The sequence below is a fragment of the Microtus ochrogaster genome, unplaced genomic scaffold (assembly GCF_000317375.1).
Source record: "Microtus ochrogaster isolate Prairie Vole_2 unplaced genomic scaffold, MicOch1.0 UNK13, whole genome shotgun sequence".
NCBI lineage: Eukaryota > Metazoa > Chordata > Mammalia > Rodentia > Cricetidae > Microtus > Microtus ochrogaster.
This window is the reverse complement of record NW_004949111.1, coordinates 4,792,685-4,814,894: the sequence shown is the minus strand read 5'-3', so window position 1 is coordinate 4,814,894 and position 22,210 is coordinate 4,792,685. Positions and strand designations below refer to the sequence as shown.

At 32.5% G+C, this 22,210-nt stretch overlaps 1 protein-coding gene across 1 annotated transcript in view; it reads right to left on the bottom strand.

The window, feature by feature from the left end:
- The window catches only part of Rps6ka6 (ribosomal protein S6 kinase A6), a 148,385-nt gene that overhangs the window by 41,516 nt on the left and 84,659 nt on the right, over positions 1-22,210 (bottom strand). The window contains exons 6-9 of the mRNA XM_013353608.2: positions 19,077-19,190; positions 8,086-8,167; positions 7,140-7,220; positions 5,394-5,473 (exon numbers count right to left, since the gene is read on the bottom strand). Coding sequence (XP_013209062.2) covers positions 5,394-5,473; positions 7,140-7,220; positions 8,086-8,167; positions 19,077-19,190 — 357 coding nt within the window. The remainder of the gene's footprint in view (positions 1-5,393; positions 5,474-7,139; positions 7,221-8,085; positions 8,168-19,076; positions 19,191-22,210) is intronic.

The following is a 22,210-nucleotide window of genomic DNA, read 5'->3' as shown; positions in this document are numbered from 1 at the left end:
AAGGAAGGAAAGAAGGAAGGAAGGAAGGAAGGAAGGAAGGAAGGAAGGAAGGAAGGAAGGAAGGAAGGGAGGAAAAAACTTTGTATGTTGTCACTGAGCTATGAAAGAAGTCACAGGAAATACTTAAATGTGTGTGTCTTTGTTTCTATAAAACTTATAAAAAGTAACTGAGGGCTAGAGGGATAACTCATGGTTAAGAGCACTGACTGTTCTCCCACAGGACCCAGGTTAAATTCCCAGCATGTACATGGCAGCTCACACCTATCTGTAACTCCCAAGATCTGACACACTAATATAGACATAGGCAAAGCACCAATGTACATAAAATAATAAATGAATTATTTTTTAAAACAAAAAAGAAAAGCAACTGGTTTAAAGACTGTATATCCTTGATCCCAAATTAAATATTCACATTATAAAAAACCTAATAAAACTACAAAATAACAAAAGGTTAGTTAATACTGGCAAGCTAGCGGTAGAACTAAAAAATGAAATTAAAATGCATCCATGAAAGAGGAAAATGTACCAAGAATAAATGGTACTTACAATCTAATAAAATGGTAGATTTAAATATAAAATATAAAATTACATATTAAATACAATAAGTCTAATACAATACTTTAAAAATAACATTTTCAGAGTGGATAAAAGTCAAGGATGTCATATGTACTTAATTGCTACATGTAAAAGAATAATTAGTTTAAAATGAAGACACAGAAGAAGGTATACTGAGCTAATATTGCTATCTTAAGAGTCATAAAACTAGTATTAATGCATTAAAGTAAGTCATTTAATAGTGACACCATTTCCTTATCAAGAAAGAATACAACACTAAAAAGTTCTTTTTAAACTCTGGTAGAAAGGCAATAAATATACAGATCTATAACTATAATAAAAAATTTCATGTGTTTACAAAATATAAAACCTGTATAATAATGGAACAAATTCATGATTGCTAAAGCAACCACTATTAACAAACCTGATCTAACACCCATTTAATGACCCTTCCACCAGCCCACAAGAGAGTACACATTTTCCTTATATGCACATGGAACATTGACAAACATATATCATGTTCTAAAGAATGTAATAAATATAAACAATTTAAGAAGATTCAGGTCATGAAAAGTAGCCTTTATGACTACAGTAATATTGGGTTATAAATCAATATTAGAAAGATATCTGGAAAAATAAATAAATATGTATAAATTAAATAACATGTTCTCAAATAAGCAATGAGTCAAATAAAGGAAACTAGGAAGTACATTAAACAAAGCAAATGTGCCACATTGCAAGATAACAGGAACAAAGTTAAAACGGTACTTCAAGAATTTGTGCCCTAAATGATTGCATTAGAAAAGAAGAAAGGCATCAGATCAGTAATCTGCTTCCATCTAGAAACTAGAAAAAGAAACAGCTAGTAACTAGAAAATAGTAATAAAGATTAAAAAAATAGAAATATAACAAAAAAATCAATAAAGTTAAAAGCTTGTATCATAAAAAGAAAAATAAAACTGATAAACCACTAGCAATGCCAAACAGGACTAAGGAAGAAAAGACAAACTACCACCATCAGGAGTGCGATTCATCCATAAATAAGGATTCTACACCTATGAGAAAAGATAATAATGGATGGGGCTGGAGAGATGGCTCAGAGGTTAAGAGCACTGACTGCTCTTCCAGAGGTCCTGAGTTCAATTCCCAGCAACCACATGGTGGCTCACAACTGTCTGTACTGAGATCTGGCGCCCTCCTCTGGTGTGCGGGCATACATCGAGGCAGAATGTTGTGTACATAATAAATGAATGAATCTTTAAAAAAAAGATAATAATGGAATATAATGAACAGTTGTGGTGACTTGAATGAGAAATGTCTCATACAGGCTCGTGTATTTGTCACTGAGTATCCAGCTGTTGGCACCGTTTGAAGAGGTTATGAATCATTTAGGACAAGAAATATTGCTGAACAAAGTATATCACTGAGGGTAGACTTTGAGCATTTACAGTCTTGTTCCACTTCCAAATCATTCTGCCTGCTTCTTAAATGATAGTGAGATAAAATCCTTTAGCTTTCTACCCTGCTGTCATGTCTCCCCTGAGATTATGGCCTCTTGCTCTGGAACTGCAAGCTAAAAAAACAAACAACAACAACAAAAAAAAAACCTCTTCCTACTAGAAGTTCCTCTTGGTCATGGCATTTTAATACAAGGGCAACAACAAAATAATGAGCATAAAACCTATAGCTACAAATTTGATGAAACTAATACATGTATTGAAAGAAATAAGGTAGCAGACAAACTTCATCAAAAAGAAACAATTATCTTAAATACATTATATAAATTGACTTTTTGTTTAAACACCTTACTAAAAAGAACTTTTAGTCAAACACCTTACCAGGCCAAGTTGCCTTCACACATAAATTCTATCAATCATTAAAACAATTAATATTGTATCTAAATAAGTTCTACTGAAAGTTGAAATATATCTATTCAACTTAGGAATCAAGAATTACCTTGACACAACAAACAAATGAAGAAAACACAAAAAAGAAAATAAATATTCCTTATGAAAATAATTGCAGGTATAGAGAGATGGCTGAGCAGTTAAGAACACTGGGCTGCTCTTTCAAGAGTCATGTTCAGTTCCCAGCATCCCCATGGCAGTTCACAACCATCTGTAACTACAGTTCCAGAGGAAACTAAAACCTTCTTCCAGCCTTTATTGGCACTACCTGATTGTGTTGCCCAGACATACATTCAGGAAAAACACCCATACACATACAATAAAAACAGAAGGGAAAAAATTAAAACGAAAATAAACACAAACATTTAGCACATATCATCCAATAATATTTTAAAATAATTATACTTGATGTCTATGGGGTATACCTTCACAAATGCAAGGTTAGGTTACCACTTCACTTTCATTTAATTTCACATTAATATGTTTCATTTAATTGAACATATCAGAAATTAAGCAGAAAAAAAGTCTCCATTAAATGCATGTGACAATATGTATCATCTATTAAAACACTTCTTCACAACTTAATAAGAGATAGTAACTCAAGCTAATAAAGTTCACATACAGGTTTAAGTTTTAAAGTGAAATTAGTTTCAATCTATTTTGTATTATTAAGACAAGAATGTCTGCTTCCCATCAAATTTATTCAACATCAGAATGAAATTCAAGCCAGTGCTAACAAGGTTATGAATAAAGAAATACAAAGCGGAAAGAAGTAAAGCACCTTGTCAAAAGTAATTAGTATAACATTTTTTTTTGAATCTACACAAAAAGCAGCTAAAATATGTTCATTCTGCTAGATTGTGAGATTCAAGATCAATATAGGAAAAACTCTATTGTTTTTCCCAATGATACTAAAATTAAAAGAAAAATTCTTCTTGCATCATTAAAACAGAAATCACTAAAAGATAAATCTGATAAAAGATGTGCAAGACCTATATGCTGAAAATAATCATTCCTGAAATTAGGCATGATTTGGAGCAGAAAAAAAAACATGTTTATAGAAAAGTCAGTATTTTTTAATGTCCATTTTGTGCAAACTGAATTACAGGCTGAATGAAAATACCAACCAAAAATCTAAGTAGGCTTTTTTATAAGAAAGTGAAGGGGTGACTTTAAAATTAATAAAGAAATGCAAATGACCTACAAGAGCCTAAAAAAATTTGCAAAAGAAAAGCAAAGCTCATGGATTGTAATCACTGACTTCAAGATATACTATAAAGATTCAGTTAATCAAGACAGAGGAGTATGGTCATGAAGACAGACAAATAAGTCACTGAACAGAACATAGTATCCAGAGATAGGCCTTCACACATATGAAAATCTGATTTTAAATGAAATTACAAGGTAATTCATTGAAAAAAAGATAATTTTCCCAACCATGATGCTAGAAGTCTGAATGTTAAAAAAAAAAAAACAAAACTTCAGCACATACCTATATAACCACATGTTAAAATAACCCAAAATGAATTAAGGATACAAATATAAACTGCAGAATACTCTAAAATACACAGGAAAAATTTTCACCTAGAATTAGATAAACATTTCTTAAGTGGGGTAATCAAAAAACATTAATTTAATGGGCAAATTACAAACCAGACTTCACCAAAATTAAGAAATTCTACTTTCAAAAGATATGAGATTAAAAAAAGTCAACTAAAAACCAGAAGAAAATATTTTAAAATAGCATACATGATAAAAGACTTCCATCTAAACTAGGAACCTCCAGAAGAAAACAAATAATTAACTTGAAAATGGGAAAATGTTTAAACATTTTATCAAAGAAGATAGACAGCAAACAAATGTAGGAAAAGATGCCCAACATCTTTAGTCTTTAAGGTGATGAAATTGATAACCACAATTAGGTAATACTATATAATTAACAGACATTCAAAATGTTTTAAAAGAAAAAAAAAGACTGATCATACCAACTGTTGGCAAGGATGTGAAGGAACTGAAATTCTTTCTTGTATGCTGCTCTTTGGAGTGTAAAATTATACAAGCACTTTGGAAAACAGTTTGGCAGTGACTTTAAAGTTAAAACACACCTACCATGGGACCCAGCTATCAAACTCCTAGATATTTATTCATGAGAAATGAAAACATTATGTCAATACAATCATTTGTACATGAATGTTTACAGCAGCTTAATTGGTAATATCCAAAAACTGCAATAACACAAACATTCATCAAGTAAATAAACAAAACATGGTACATCCATAAAATGGGTACTACTCACCAAAAAAGTGAATGAGCTAACACATACAACATGGACAAACCAAAATAATTATAATGATTTAAACAAGATAAAAAGAATGTGTATGTGTGTGTGTGTGTGTGTGTGTGTGTGTGTGTGTGTGTGTGTAATATGATCTTGTTTCTATAATCTCTTAGAAAACACAAACAGTGACAGACAGCAGATTCAGTAGATATAGGGTGGAAAAAACACACTATAAGCCCCTTTGGTAATAACGTTATTTTAATAATGATTTAACATTTACATGAAAAGGCAAAAGATATCAAATTGTATATTTGTTATACTATTTATTGTATGTCAATTATACCTCAATAAATCAACTTCTGAATAAACTAAACACCACACAAGAGGCATTTAGGTAGCTCGAGTAACCAAAGTCCTAGACTTGCTCCTATATAGTTCACTCAGTTATTCATAATGCCCTATCATCTCAGAGAAGAATAAAAAGAACATTGAGATCATCTAAAAGCACACACAGAAAGTATTAACTAACATATCACTAAATACTATATAGAGTGATAAAAAGCTTATGATTTCAAATTTCTACAGAAAAATTATAGGACTTTTTATCTTTGTTAGAATAAAATCTATTAACAAATTCGTAAAGAAATTCTCACCTCTTTGGATAATCTTGTGAAGACATCTCCTCCTCTGAGGAAATCCAAGATTAAATACAGCTTTCCCTCAGTCTGAAAGGCTAATTAGAAATAATAATGTTGTAGCAGACTAACCCTAAAGACTGAAAATTTTACCATACTTTTATATTAACATGTTTACAATTTATCAACATTATAAAATAATTATATATTTAAATGGTCTATTGTTAGATAATACCAAAATTAAATCCACTATTTAATTGAGTGTTCAAATTGCTATAAATTCCTTTACAGAACATATTCAGTGTTACATGTGGCTTTACAAAATCTACTACTAAAATTTTCCTGTTAATGAAGTTTCTTGTTCTGGTACAGTTGCGTGAAATTTGTCATTCAATCATATCTATTGCATTCTACAAAGCTCAAAGAAGTCACCTCCTCTAAACCGTTACACATTTCCCTATAGCATCTTTAATCTCCATCAAAATTATCTACTAATACTTTTCATATTTAATTGTACTTCATGCCTCTTTTGCATTTTTTCACTTTCATTTGCACACCTCAATTCCCTGTATATTACTAGAAATTAGGGATTATTTCAGTAGCCCACTTCATATAATACAGTATTTTGCCACAATAAGGGTTTAATATTAATCTCATGGTAAGTAAAAGACTCAAAGACATTCTATAGTATTGCCGTTTTTATTCTATTACATTTAAAAAAAAGAGTTAAAGTGGTCAGAATTTCTTATAAGGTTTGAATAATCTTGTTAAATATTTAAAATGAGTTCTCTCAAAAACTGCACTAAGAATAAAATCAATATGTGCTACATTTTAAATGCACAAAATGAAATGGTATCATAAACTACATCAAAGTTTTATTTTGATCTATTCCCCAAGAAAATCATATCTACAATCTCTTTCATATATTAACAAAGGAGACATGACTGAAATTCATAAATGTCTGATTCCAAAACTCATCCTTCCATTATTTCTGCTATTTCTTACTACTCTCAGCTCCTCCATTATATGACAAAACAGTTCAAACTACCTAATATATAACCACACAGCCTTAATTAGAACTGGAAAATAAAAATAATATTGTCCTTGTAAGTAAACATCAAAATTATTTACATAAATTATCATAGTAGTCTATGATCATGGAGGTACTGTCTCATCTCATCTAAAAATACTACTGATCAAACAAGTTGAAGACATTTTCATTTTTCATTGCATGGGAATTTATATGTGTGTGCGTGTGCGTGTGTGTGTGTGTGTGTAAAATGTGTTTTCATATATACATATACACAAACTCATGCCCATTTTCTTCTCTCCACTTCCTCTCATAGCCACCCAATACTACTGCCTTCCAATTTCACATGTTCATTTTTAGGAGGTCAGCCAGTATGTGCATGTGTATAGAGTCATCTACTGAAACATGGGTAGTGTCTTAGATACTGCATAGCTGAAGAACGCTGACTCTTTACCCATAGCCATCAACTGCCAATAGTTCAGTTTGGGGTGAGACTTCATGACCTCCTCTGTGATACTTGATGGGATTTTGGAAGACATTATCATGTAACATAATTGAGTATATCAACTTAAGAAAATAAATTCAACTAAAAGCTAGATATTGATACATGTTTCATATTTTATATTGCAGAATACATTAACTAACTTTAAAGTATTTATTTCTTTATTTCTTGTTATACTATCTGAAAATAATTGTACTACTCTAATTCCATAATTTAAAAAAAGGTTGCATACCATAGTGTAGTTTGACGATAAATGGATGATTTACTTCCACCAGAATATCCCTCTCCATCTTTGTGCGAACGCGGTCTCGAACTAAAATTATACAAAGATTGAAATATTATACTCGTTCATAATTTCAGTAAAGACCTGCCATTTACTAACCAAAATATAAATACATAAATAATTTCATAAGTAACCAATGCAATTAAGTCTGTGTAGTCCTAGATTATAATAACCATTTTCAGAAACCAGAAGATTTTGTTTAGATCTAGAGATCTAAAGTAGCATATTTGGCTAATATGTATTTAAGTTTTCATGTGAAATAAAATTGAAACTAGTAGTAAACTTCATCTTCTACCCTGACACCCGCCTTTTTCTCTTTCAATGGGTTTCAGGAAGTCCATGCTGGTCTTGAATATGTTATACAGTGGAGGATGATTTTGAATTCCACCTCTGTAGAGCTAGGATTACAGGTTTGTGTTATCATGTCAGGATCTGCATTAATTTTATAAGTCTAGAAGACAGTGCATATAAATGTATGGAGTAGTTGTGCTTTCTAAATGTGCACCACCCAGACAAAACATTCAAAAAAAAGTTGAAAGAAAAAACTAAGATTTTTAAAACGCTGAAGTTTAGACTGAATTAAATGAAATATGTCCCATTTTCTGCTATTAAGCTTTTATTCAGATACACATTCAGAAAATTAAGTTATATGACAACAGAGGTCCCCAGAAGTATCAGTTGATAACTAGGAAACTGTAATAATTAACAATGCTAAAAAGCAACTCTACTAGTTCCAAGACAGGCTCCAAAGCTACAGAGAAACCCTGTCTTGAAAAACCAAAAAAAAAAAAAAAAAAAAGCAACTCTAAGTATTCCCTTTACAAGCAACATATGGTGCATTTCATAAAACAAGTTTTGCCAAATTATATTCTAATTAAACTTTTTAATTTGATACCTTTTAAGCAAGCTTTTCTTAACACCTTCATTGCATAGAGCTGCCCAGCATCAGGACCAGTCTTCTTTCTAACAAGAAAAACCTAACAGAAGAAATATATTTAAGTGAATTTCAGTTCAAATCAGTTTATCACTTTAAATATATTTTCTTATATATTCCTGTGAATTTCATACAATGAATTCTGATTATATTCACCTACTATGCGTTCCCCAATAAATATCACTCCCATCATATCTCCCAATGTCATGTTCTCTTTTTATATTGAACTTAATTCAATTAGTGTTTCTAGCATGTGCATGGGTTTAGGGCCAACTATGAGAATATAAGCAACTTATTAAACAAAACTCACCCATCTCAAACATATCCATGTGGAATTTTTATTGGCTCGATACTGTGCAAGTCTGATACTGACAACCATAATTCCTATGAGTTTATAAGTGGACCGGACTTATCATATCCAGAAAATACTGTTTCACAGTAATCCTCCCTAACCTCTGTCTCTTATTACATCATTTGTTTGGTAAGGTTGTTCAAACTGTACTAAGTCACATAGAGAAGAATTAGAAACTATAATAGTTGACAGAAGATAATAAAAGAATGCATGTCTCAAAAACATGAGGGATAGAATAAAATCATTCACTTTTCATTTATTTGAGATTATAACATAATTACATCAATTCTACTTTCCCTTTCCTCCATCCAAACACTCCTATATACCCCACCTTGCTCTCTTAAATTCATGGCTTCTTTTCTTATTGTTATTGCATGCTCGCGCGCGCGTACACACACACACACACACACACACACACACACACACACACACACACATTTCTTTTTAAAATATAACCTCAGTTCATATGATGTTCCTTGTACAAATGTTTTCAGGTCTGACCATCTGATATTGAATAGACAATTGGTATGCTCCTTGGGGGAAACTCCTTTTATAAGTTGTTAAGTATTTTCTACAATTTTCACATGTATATAACGTGTTTGGATCAGGTTTACCCCCTCATTGCTTCCCTTTCAAATCCTTTCCTAGAACCCCCCTACTATTCCCTCTAACGTTGAAGGCATTCTTTATCCCTGCACACTAGTTATACATTTTCCCTTACGTTTTCTGTTAGAAAATAGGTAAATATGTAGCTATGCTATAATGTATATTTAGCTAATGTATATTTGTTTACATTCCCCTTAATTCAACAACTCAAACTCTGTATATTTACTAGTTTAAAAAGGAAAATTTTGTAAGTAGATAGCATTTTCCTGGACTTAGAGAAGTTTGTGGCTCAAGAAATTAATAACAAAATGAAATAGAGATTTGAGGCAGAAATTTCGTTTTAAGATTGCATTGCCTTAATAAAAAACCAAAGAAATGCTACCACCATAAATATTAATGTTCTTGAACTTGTTAGGTATTTTATTGTATAACAAAGAATAATCAAAGGCAATGCATACCAGCGAGGTAAAAAAATGATGGTAAAATATCTCAATAAAAAATGTGGAAAATAAAGCATAAGTTTACAAAATGAGCTTAAATAATATTTCTTCAAACTCAAATGATGATCCATAAAAGTTAGAATATACAGCATTTTAATTATAAAGATAGATATGGATACAGTTTGTAGGAATTATAAATTATGGGCTGCTGAGTTGAAAGAGCAGGTAACAGGGGTTGCTTTCAATATTTGAGTTTGGTCCCTGGAACCCACATGCTGAAGAGAGAACTAATTATTGCAAGTTGTCCTCTGCAACCCCCAAACACCCTACCACATGGATATTAATAAAGAGAGGGGATACCCACTAGGAAAGACTGTTTTCTTTTTAAATTAACAGATACTTGTTTTCTCTGCCCAAGCCTGCCATCACCGCACCACACTTCATTCATCTGGATCAAGCAGTGTCACTTAAATTGGAAACATACCTAAATAAATACGTTAGTTTACAGAAAATTGCCAATGCAAGAGCTGTTAAATAACTGTCATGCCTCCTCTTTGACAAGTATATCTGGAAGCATTTTATTCCATATCAGCTATGTAACAATTATATAGCAGCAAAATCTATGATATGCTATATGCACCTTACATTCATTCACTATGGTTTAGCACACAGCTACTTATATTTTTATATCTCATGGGAGTTCTGCTTTCATCTCTCTGAATAGAAACTTTTAGATCGTACCTGAAGATCACTTAACGGTACAGTTTTACACTAACCCAGGATACTACTTTTAACATTTTCTGAGTAAAAGAACCAGCCTTCTGGTTTTTTTCCCCAATCCATTGTAGATGATACTTTTACAAAATATAATCAAATGAATTTAGAATAATGAACTTTAAAGTTATGTAAAATATAACCATTAATATCCCACAGATCAAAAATTAGTCCTATGGAAGTGTCTAAATGTTTACTCTCTATTTTTAAACATCTGCAAAACTAAACAACTAATTAGTTGATAATAATCACAGTTGGAGCAGACTAACGAAAAAGAGTCCACATATTAACACATAGAAGTTTTATTTTCTACAACATGGAACAAATATTGAGAACAGAAGAGCTTCACAGTTAAATCCAAGCACACATTTTGCAAATCAATATCTGTGTATTAAATGAACAGATTAAAACTACTATAGTATGTCAATTTTTTAGTAGAATTGACATTCTACTATAATCTGAATGAACTCCAAGCAAATTTTCCCAATGTAGAAACTCAAGAAAATGTGGATAGCACCACAGATGATTTCAAAATGGCTGCTCCATTTGTTTAATTTTCTTTATTTAAAACTGAAGAATCATAATTCACAAATTACTTTATTAATAAAAACAATAAGCATTTGAGTAAATAGTGTCAAAATCAGCATACCCATCATCTACCATCAGTACCATTTCTAATGGAAGCATTAAATTCAAAATTAAAGGCTTATAACTTATTAGTACTGAGTCAGTACATTTAATCACAAAAATCTATTTTTAAACCTAATATATAGAATAGACCAAAGAACTTGATCAATTATGAAGACAAAATGTTATATAAAACTTAAATTGTTTAAGATAAAGAGTTCCAATTCCAGAAGTATACTTACTCATATAAGTTTTGGCCAAAGTATTGTCTGTCAGTGAACAGATGGGTATGTGTTTATACAACTGATTAAAGATGTACTATCTACCATTTTAAAGCACTAAGTAAAAGGGATTTTCATAACTAAAATAACAAACTGCAAAGCTAAGCAAATGTCAATGACCCTAAGTACCAGGCTCAAAGGTTTCAGAGATTTACTAAATACAGGAAGTTTCTTGTTTTATAATCAAAATTACCATAATGAAGAAATTAAAAACAAAAAAAGCCAACTCATCTTACATGTTTTTACACTACCACATATAAAATTATGTTTCATTTTTACAGAAAAGTTATTTTCTCAATCTCTGAGGCTTAAACACATCTTTTAAAATTTAAAAATTATTGAAGACTCCAAAGAGCTTGATTCTTAGGGTGACATCTATTCATATTTGCCATATTAAAATTAGAAAAGAAAAATATTATGTATTTATTAGTGGAATAATACTAACATTTTTTTCTTTTTTTCGAGACAGGGTTTCTCCATAGCTTTTGGTTCCTGTCCTGGAACTAGCTCTTGTAGACCAGGCTGGCCTCGAACTCACAGAGATCCACCTGCCTCTGCCTCCTGAGTGCTAGGATTAAAGGCATGCGCCACCACTGCCCGGCTTAACACTAACATTTTATATGATTAAAGTGATATTTCATTTGTATTTTAATAAAAAAGCTCGCCTAAAGATCAGAGAGTAAAAGAGCCACACTGGTCAGGCTTACAGACCAGACAGAGGTGGCACACACCTTTAATCCCAGTAGCCACACTAGTTTGCCATAGAAGCTGGATGGTAGAGGTGCATGCCTTTAACCATATCCCTAGAGAGGAATATATGATGGGAGGAAACAGCTCTCGGAAGCAGTCTCATTGTGAGATTCCTAGAGGCAGGATCGCCATTTTATTCTGAGGTAGAGCAGGTGGCTGGTTGCTTTGCTTTTCTGATCTTCAGATTGAACCCCAATATTGGTCTCTGGGTTTTTTAATCATTCATGCTACATATGATATCATAAATGAATTTTTTTTTTTTTGGTTTTTCGAGACAAGGTTTCTCTGTGTAACAATCCTGGTTGTCCTGGAACTCAATCTGTAGACTAGGCTGACCTTGAACTCACAGAGATCCACAGGAGTCTGCCTCCCCAGTGCTGAGATTAAAGGTGTGTGCCACCAACCAGATTCATAAATGTTTTTAAAGATAATTATGTTTTCTAAAATAAAAAAGTAAAAGAAAAGTATGACACTGAACTACATTTTCTGCTAATACCTACTTAGCTTAAAATAAGACAACTGGATTCATATATCTGCCTCTATATTCAACATGTTAAAATCAAGTTGTTTTGCAGAAAAATAGTTGTTTTTTATATCAGGGTTCACAAGTGTAATTTGGGAAATAGAATTTTAATAATCTTTTCATATAATTGTGACTGTCCTGATACATCAGAAATCGACAACTAGCAGTTTCTTTAAAAGAGAATCTGAAACCATATTCCTTTTATCTAGCTATGTTCTGTTACACAAAAATATACTGGCCCTCCTTGCATTCTGAATGTATTTGGTACCCATACTTGATTTGATGCACAGGTCATCTGAAAAATACTGATTCACTTAATTACAAATACCTTCCAAATGCTGGCATTGCTATCCAATCATTAAATTATATAAGGTATCAAAATGTTACGGTGTTGAGGATGAAAAAAAATTTATATACATGAGTTATAAAAAAACAAATAAAGCTAATTGTTGGTTCAAGTCCTAATTCTGTCATGGATATTTTTGGTTTGGGTGGTAGATAAGTTCATAAAATATATTTACTACTGAAAGTATAAAATTTAATATGAAGCTTTATACTTTCCATTTCAAATGGAAATTTGAACTTAATGAACTGTAGATAAGTGATTTAGTTGTATAGACTTTCAGTTTAATTTTGGTGTGATATTTTTATTTAAATCAAGGTTTTTATAACAAAATTTATAAATTTAAAAAATTAAAATGATTATCTATGTGTTACTTTCATTGGTTAATAAAGAAACTGCCTTGGCCCTTTGATAGGACAGAAAATTAAGTAGGCGGAGTAAACAGAACAGAATGCTGGGGAGAAGGGAATTTAGGTAGGCGCCATAGCTCTCCTCTCCCAGATAGATGCAGGTTAAGATCTTTCCCGGTGAGCCACCACCTCGTGGTACTACACAGATTACGAAATATGGGTTAATCAAGATGTGAGAATTAGCCAATAAGAGGCTAGAACTAATGGGCCAGTGTTTAAAAGAATACAATTTGTGTGTTGTTATTTCAGGTATAAAGCTAGCCGTGCGGGAGCTGGGTGGGAACGCAGCCTGCCTCTCCTCACTACATTAAAGATTTAATAATTCATTTTCCTTCAAATTTCTACTTTTAATAAACAAAAATATGACCAGTACTTTTTTCCTATAATAGAATCATACCATTCTTTTTTTTTGGAAAAAACAATAACAAAAACTATCAATACTCAAATTTAAGTAACCATAGTTTATAACTCATTTCTTTCTAGTAAGAATAGTGATCCACAAGAGGGCAGTTGCACATATGAACTCACAGCAACTGTGAAAGAATATACAAAAGACTGATACAATCTCAAGCCAAATAAAATCCTAGTATGGAAAATGAGAAATGGGCATGAAGTCCCACCACTAGATTTTTTTTTTTTTGATTTTTGAGACAGGGTTTCTCCGTAGCTTTTGGTTCCTGTCCTGGAACTAGCTCTTGTAGACCAGGCTGGCCTCAAACTCACAGAGATCCGCCTGCCTCTGCCTCCTGAGTGCTGGGATTAAAGGCGTGTGCCACCACCGCCCGGCCCACCACTAGATTTTTAAGAACCTTATTGCTAGAAGATGGATAGTCAGTTTTCTTTAATGGAGTGGCCCACTAGTAGGCTGACCACACTCTATGACACGCCCCAGTCATAAGAGTAATTGGACAGCAAAAATTGGATTACATGGATTAAAAAAAAACAAGAAAAACTCAAATGTTGGGTGGGTAAGAAAATGACGGTGAAAATGGGATGAGTTGGGTTAAGGGAATGATTATAAACAAAATAATTGTTATTAAATTCTCAAAAAATTAATACAGATATATAAGATAGTGATACATGAAAAATAACTAGTTCACCTCATAACTCAAAATTTTTCACTTGTATTCTGCCTTGAAAAACTTGTTTGATCTGCAACTAAAATGCTTCATTATATCTTCAATTCTATAGACTATTAAAAAGATATGAATTTTATGGTTGAGATATAATAAAAGAAATAACTGATTATATCTCATCAAGGACTTTCTTCAACTAAGTGTGAGACTGTAAAGAACCAATGACAAATGTACTAGTTGGAGTTTCTACTGTTATTGTACACAGCAGTTCTAAAAATATTTGGGTTATTATGAAACAGTTCTGACCTAAGGACTCCTTGAAACAGTTTGGAGATGCCTAGAGACACACAGACCACACCTCTAACAACTACTGTTGTAGAACACAGTCATTAACGGTATGGCAAAGAACAGCATATAAAGGAAGAGGCAGTTAAGGAAGGATAAAAGAGCCCATGCTTCAAGAAAAAAATTAAGTTGTACAAAGTAATCATTTCTCATAGCTCTCCAAGTGTTCCCTATTATTCTTAAATGTCAAATAGAAGATGTCATGTCATCTTTCATAATCTGAAAAAGTGACTGCTAATTCCACAATATGCCATTTTCAACAAGCAAAAACCTATTTCTACCTTCTCACAATCAACTATAAATATAGCTGTGGTGCCTATCAAGATCTCTCCAGTTACATTAGACCGTGGGAACCTGTTCAGAAGGGAAATAAGTGAGTTACCTCAAAGTATTTTTCTCTCTCTCACATGGACTTTTATATTGTCCATTAAGAAGTATTATATTGTCCATTAGTAAGTACTCAGGAAACACTTGGAAGTGAATAAGATCACATATATTTAAATGTTGACTGCAGAGACTATACCAACTAGAGACTTATTTCAAAACACAACCAAGTATTTTTAAATCACTTGATAATTAATCAATTATATAAAAATAAAATAGTTCAGTGTTCAAAATTCATTTTAAGTCCTATATTTAGAGGCTTATCACAAAAGGAAATATTTAATAATCCATGAATATACATTATATAATCAATTTTCCCTATGCTATATACAATCTAGTTTGACAATGCCAAATTTTTATATTTTTGTTTTAAAAATGTAATATTCAGGTGTGCTACCTTTCATTAGTAGTCATTAGTAGCAGTATACTTCACACGATCACTAAAGAATTCTCCATACATCTTTCATAGGGATACTGTTTTTTTCTAATTTTACTCAGCATATAAATAGGTTTTATTATGATAATACATAGCATGATGTCTTATTCTTATTCACTTCCACTCTGATTTTTCCCACACCCCCTGCCTCTTGCTGGACCACAGACTCCACTCAGACAGTTCTCTTCATTTGATTTTGTCACATATCTTTTATTACTCACTTTTTCAACACTCCCCAATTTCTTGAAATTGTTCCTCCTCCTCTACTGTCTTATCTTTTCTCTCTCTGTCTCTCTCTCTCTCTCTCTCTCTCTCTCTCTCTCTCTCTCTGTATACACACACACACACACACACACACACACACACACATACAAACATATATATGTTCTTCATATGAGTGAAAACATAATCACATGAATGAAAACATGAGGAGTTCATGTGGTCCTGGACTTTTTTATTTAACTTGGTAATGTACTGCTTCTCATTCCTGATATAGGTATATATGTGCTGTTTGTATAATCTTGGTTTAATTCTTATGAGTTACATATCAATCAATTTATCCATTTATTCTGGATTTTTCAATTTATGAGTACAAGTTTGTAAAGCATTACCTAATGGTTTTATGAGTTTCAGTAGTTTGTTATCCCCCTTTCATTATTACTTTTATCAATTTGGGTCTTCTCTATATTTTTATTGGTTAGTTTGGTTAAGTATTTGTCCATTTTGTTTACCTCCTCAATGAATCAATTCTGCTTCATAACATTCTTTGAACTGTTAAACTCCATTTCATTAAACCTTGCTTCATTAATGTACAGTTTTATATGACTCTGACATTAGTAGGATTTTGTTCCCATTAAGTAGAATAAAACATTTAATGTCATAAAACTTTACAACATCTAAAACTCCTATTGCTTATATTTTAACAGTGGAACCTTAACTGAAAAACTTAAGTAAGATTGTACAGCCCGAAGTTTCTTGGAACTGGGCCTACATGTATCTGATTCACAGCCTCGGCCAAATTCTTGAATATGATCAGCATATAACAAGTTACACCTACACAATGCCTACACAAATGATGCAATACCGACAAACAAGTATGTTCATATCCTAAGAAGCCAAACAAAAGCTACCTTCATAATATCTTTGCTTGGTGAACTACATAATCTCACTATTTTGTATCTTACAACTATGGATTTAAAAGGAGCTTCAACAATGTGGTTTTGTTGTTGTTGTTGTTTTTTGTTTTTCAAGACAGGGTTTCTCTGTAGCTTTGGTGCCCGTCCCGGAACTAGCTCTTGTAGACTAGGCTGGCCTCGAACTCCCAGATCCGCCTGCCTCTGCCTCCCAAGTGCTGGGATTAAAGGTGTGCGCCACCACCGCCCGGCTAACAATGCGTTTTTTTAAACCAAACTTTTTACACAGTGTTCCCTGAATTTAAGAACCAGACCAACAACTTGTTAGCCTGTTGTTATATTTAATGTGAATATGTTACTGAGAAAAACTCATTTTGTTATACAGTATTTTTAATGAAAAGCAATAAAAAATTTATATGGTTTGTTTAATATGTTTCTACCTTAAAGATACTGTCAATGCTAATGCATTTGAATAGGTGTGCTTCTTTCTGATCGCTATCAATCTCATTTCTGAATTGCTTAAGAAAGGGTTCCAGGTCCTATGTTATATATTTGTAAACAATAGTGTGTATTCCAGGCTTTACTTAATCTTTCCTGCTCTGATTTTTCTGTTTCTATCCATATTGCCACTTGCTTTTAGGGTTGTGTTTTTCTCCTCCCTTTGATTTTGGAATGTTTGAGAATGGGTTTCATTATGTAACCAAGATGGACTCAAAGCACTCTGTACCCCCCACAAGCCAGCCTCATCCTCAGAAGCATCCTTTTTATTCAGCCACCTAAGTGCTAGGGTTATAGGCAAATAATACCATATCCAACTTATGCTACTTACTTTCAATTTTGATTGTTGTTTACCTATAGAATTTTTAAATCTTTTATGATACAAAGCAAGAAATAAATGCACAGATGAATATATATTATATATTAAGTAACAAAACTTTTAATAACTTCATATGCTTCTGTGTTATTTTATTTGTCAAATATTTAAGCATTTATACTTTGAGATATAAAAACTTCTCTGTTCTAGATTAATATATATCTCAGAAACATTAAAAATAAAATTATCTAGAATATATACACCTAATTTACAAGTTAGTTTTATAATACCTCCTCTACCAACAACCTATTATAATAGGCCCTTCTGGTTTTTCTTTCTACCCTACTCTTCAAGTTTTCTCCCTGTCTGACTTGGTTTTCTGCTACTATGACAAACACCATGACAAAAAACAACTTGAGTGTTAAGGGGTTTATTTGGCTTAAATATTGCATCATGGAGAGAAGCCAGGGCAGAAGCTCCAGGCAGGAACTGAAGCAGAGACCATGTTGGAATGCTGCTCACTGGCAAGCTTCCTCTGCTTTGTTCAGCCACCTTCTTTACACAGACCAAACTCACGTACACAGGGAAGGTACCACCCAATGTGCTGGGCCTTCCTACACCAACCATCAATTAAGATAATACTTTACAAACATGCCCATGGACCAAATTGATGAATGAGGTGCTTCAACTGAGATTCGCTCTTTTCCAGGTGTTTCAAGTTGATAACCAAGATCATCCCATAAGCCACTTCAGTTTGTCTTTTATGTCCTAAAATATTTCTATTTATTTCATATATTCTATAACACATAGATATCAGACTACATTCAAATAATTGTCTAGTTTATACTCAGCAATATATTTTTATTAAATTACTGTGCACACACTGAATACTTAGTAAATATATTTCCTTACAAATGTCTTAATCACTGCTCAATTGCCTTAATTTTCCACTTTATAACTAAATCTCAGCTACTATGATATCTTGTTTCTCCCATATTTCTCCCCACAAATAATGATCGCAGTCATTTTCCTAAAGGCTATCACTTACTATATTCATTAGAAAATTTTCCTGCCTTAGATTTTGGTTATACAATCTACAGGATCCAGATCCACATACTTCCTTTCTGAGAAACATATTACCAAATACTTAATAAACAAATACAATATATAAATTAATATTTCTAAAAAATTCTTCAAAGCAAGAATCTCACATCATTTGCAAATCATCTAAGCTAGTTCTACTTTGCTTTAAGAAATGGTAGGATAGCTCCTGATTTCAAACATAAATTACAGCATAAATTCTAAATTCTCATACAGAGCTAGAAACAGAGGTAACATCACCAGGAGATAGCCAGTTATGTCAGTGAACATAAAAAAGGACATCTAAAATATCTTCATAAAAATCAAGTAGGTGATTTATACAACCAACAATGAACATGGTGTGGTTTTAACCTAGAGAAATATAAGTTCAGGGGATTAGGATACCTTGACTGCTACTGATGATCATAACAAAATCTAAATCAAAACAGAAATAAAACATAAAACTAAACAGTCATTTTCACATCCTTTGAGAGCTATAGAAATGATTTTTACACATGTTTATACATTTCTATTAAATATCAAAAAGAAAAGCAAATGTAGGAAAAAGTATTTATTACCTTTCCAAAAGACCCCTGACCAAGAACCTTGAGCAGGTCAAACTGTGCAGGATCTGCTTTCTCATATCCTTCTTTCACGTGATGTGTAATAGGGATTTCTTTAACATCTTCATCCTTCAAAAAAAATCCAAATAATACTAACGTGCAATTCCAACATTATGTGACTAGTTCCATTTCACAAAAAAGTCACACTATAAGTTATACAATACCAAACCCCATCAATCTAGTACTTTGTTTTATGGACTAATTCCTATCTCCTGATATAACACAGAGATATAATTTCATTTCTTTTGTTGCCAGGTCTTGTTGTTGTTGTTGGTGGTGGTGTTCATTTGAGGTATTCATGCTATGTACACCTAGACTGGAACTTGCTGTGTAGAGCACATGGGCCTCAAACTTTTGACAATTCTCTTGCCTCTGCCTTCTGTATACTGAGATTACATTCATGTGCCACCAAGCCCAGCTCTTAATATATAATTTCATATAAATGAAAGCATGTGAAATAAATTCATGCAACAGTGTTATAAGTAGATAACAACACAATATTAAAAACTAAGATTTATTTTTAATTGTATTTTTATTGATGTTTAGATGACTACTGCATTTACATAATTCCTTCTTCCTTCCTCCAACTCCTCCTATTCGCTTCCTCTCAAATTCATACCCTCTGTTTATTATTACACATATATACACATAAATATATAAGTAAGCCTTCTGAGTCTATCTAATATTGTTCATATTGTACATATGTTGTTAGGATTGGTGACTTGGCACTGAATAATCAATTACGGAACTCATGGAAGAGAGGTAGACTTATTCTCCTCTCACAATAGTCATTAATTGTTTGTAGCACTTCTAGGGATGGATCCTTGTGAGATTTCTACCTTCCATAATGGCATGTCAACTAGTGTTATCATTGTTTAGGTCTTGTTTATGCAACCTTACTGTTGAGATTTCATGGGTGCAGCTTCCCTGTCCTATATGAGAACACTATCTTCCATCAGCCAGTATGATCCCCTGACTCTTATGATCTTTCCAATCATTTTCCATGATGTTCTTTGAGTCTTAGGTGTACAGTCTTAGATGTGTTGTAGATGTATCAACTGGGGTTGAACACACCACAGTCAGTTGAGGAACTTAGATGCTTAAGCCCCTCACAGAAGTGCAACTTATGAGACAGAAACAGAAAAAGTAAAGATTAAACCTTGCAAATTGTGAGAAAGCAAATATAAAATCTCAAAAGTCCTTTTAAATAGTAATTTACTATATTCTTAAGTATATTAGTATCCAGATCAATGCAAAGCAAACTCACAAAAATAATTATAGAACTCAAAAATGTTCCCATGCCATGAACTTTTATTAATAATTTAAAGATAATTTATATATAAATAAATATAAATATAAAAGTATCCTACCATCTATGTTAGAAAGAAAGGAATCCTCCCTGGAAATATTTCTACCCCATCACAGATGACAACTCTCAGGTGTTACAACTATACTCAAGTGAGTTGAAATTCTAGTCTGTATGGAAAGCACAGTAACTAATATTTTTTCTTAATCTTCATGGATTTCCTATTACAAAATAGCAAAGCTGAAGGTATAATCTCTGATTCAACTCCATTACTGTCTAGAAAACAAAACTGATATACTCAAAGCTTGAGTTCTACAATATCTCAAGTCAAATGTTCTTTATTCTATTGCTCCTTTAATTCTCTGATTAATCAATGGTGGCTGTGGCTAAAGAGGACAAAAGAATGGTCCCAATGAGCTAGTCTTCTTGACTGCTGAAATAATATCAATGACACAGAAAGTCAGATATACACTCTTAAGTGTGGTTGAACTGAGTATTACTGTACTAGGGACATTTAAGCAATGATTAAGAAAAAAAATAATATCATATGGCTATGACGTAATCCCAAATGGCTGATAATCTTACACACACACAAAAAGCATGTGCAAGTAAACACACACACACACACACACACACACGAGGTAGGGGGTATGTGAAGCCATAGACCATCTACAAACTCAGGAGAAAGACCTCAGAAAAAATCAATTTTGCCAACACCTTGATGGCAGACTTAATAGAGTCCAGAATTGTGAGAAAATTAATTTTTGCTGTGTAGGACACTCAGTCTGTGGTCCTTTGTTAGGGTAGTCCTAGAAAATATAGACAGTGCCTATCTGTGAAAATGAAGTTGGTACTGTAAAATAAAAATTTAATAACTTCCACACAGAGTTCACTGCATTTTCCACATTAAATGACAAATCTGAGACACATGTGACTACAGTGTTAGGTACTTTTATAGAACTCAAAAGTATATTTAATATTAAGAAAAAATTAAGAAGCATGAACCACAACTTCTATATTATGATCATTTTTTTGTTTTAAATAAAGGAAGCCAAGAGTGCTTAACACTAGACAATCAAATACTGCGTCATTCATTTGACAACTGATTTGCTTATGGGGAACTGTTATAATGAAAAGGAGATGATGACAGTCGCGTTCTATTATACCTCAAATACAGAAGAGTCACAAGATTATAAGACTAGCCTCCAGAACAAAAAGGGGGTACTATTTAAAGAATAAATACTTTAACGTTTATATAACAATGTGAAATCTGTTCAAATATTTGTTTTATTTTAAGGCAGAAAAGATATTTTAGTTAAAAAAGAAATAAAACTTACAAAGACACCATTTTGTTGTAGACTTGTTAAAGCAAGTATGGAGACAGAACAACATGCAAAGAATGTTGCAATGTCACTAAAAGTCAGGCCAGTATTAATGTAATGTTCTTTGAACAAAGGCTAACCATAATGTAAATAATGAAGTGCTACTAGGTAAATTCGTCAAAACAATGAACACATTGGAAAATAGTTGCAGAACACTACAAGATTACATGTTGATGACTCGAGACCAAAGGATGACAGTAAACTAACCCTTATTTAGGCTGATCTATTCTAACTACATCAGTCTTGGTTCCCTCATCTATAAAATAGAAATAAACCCTTTTATAGATATTTATAATACTTATCTTTGCCGGGCGACGGTGGCGCACGCCTTTAATCCCAGCACTCGGGAGGCAGAGGCAGGTGGATCTCTGTGAGTTCGAGACCAGCCTGGTCTACAGAGC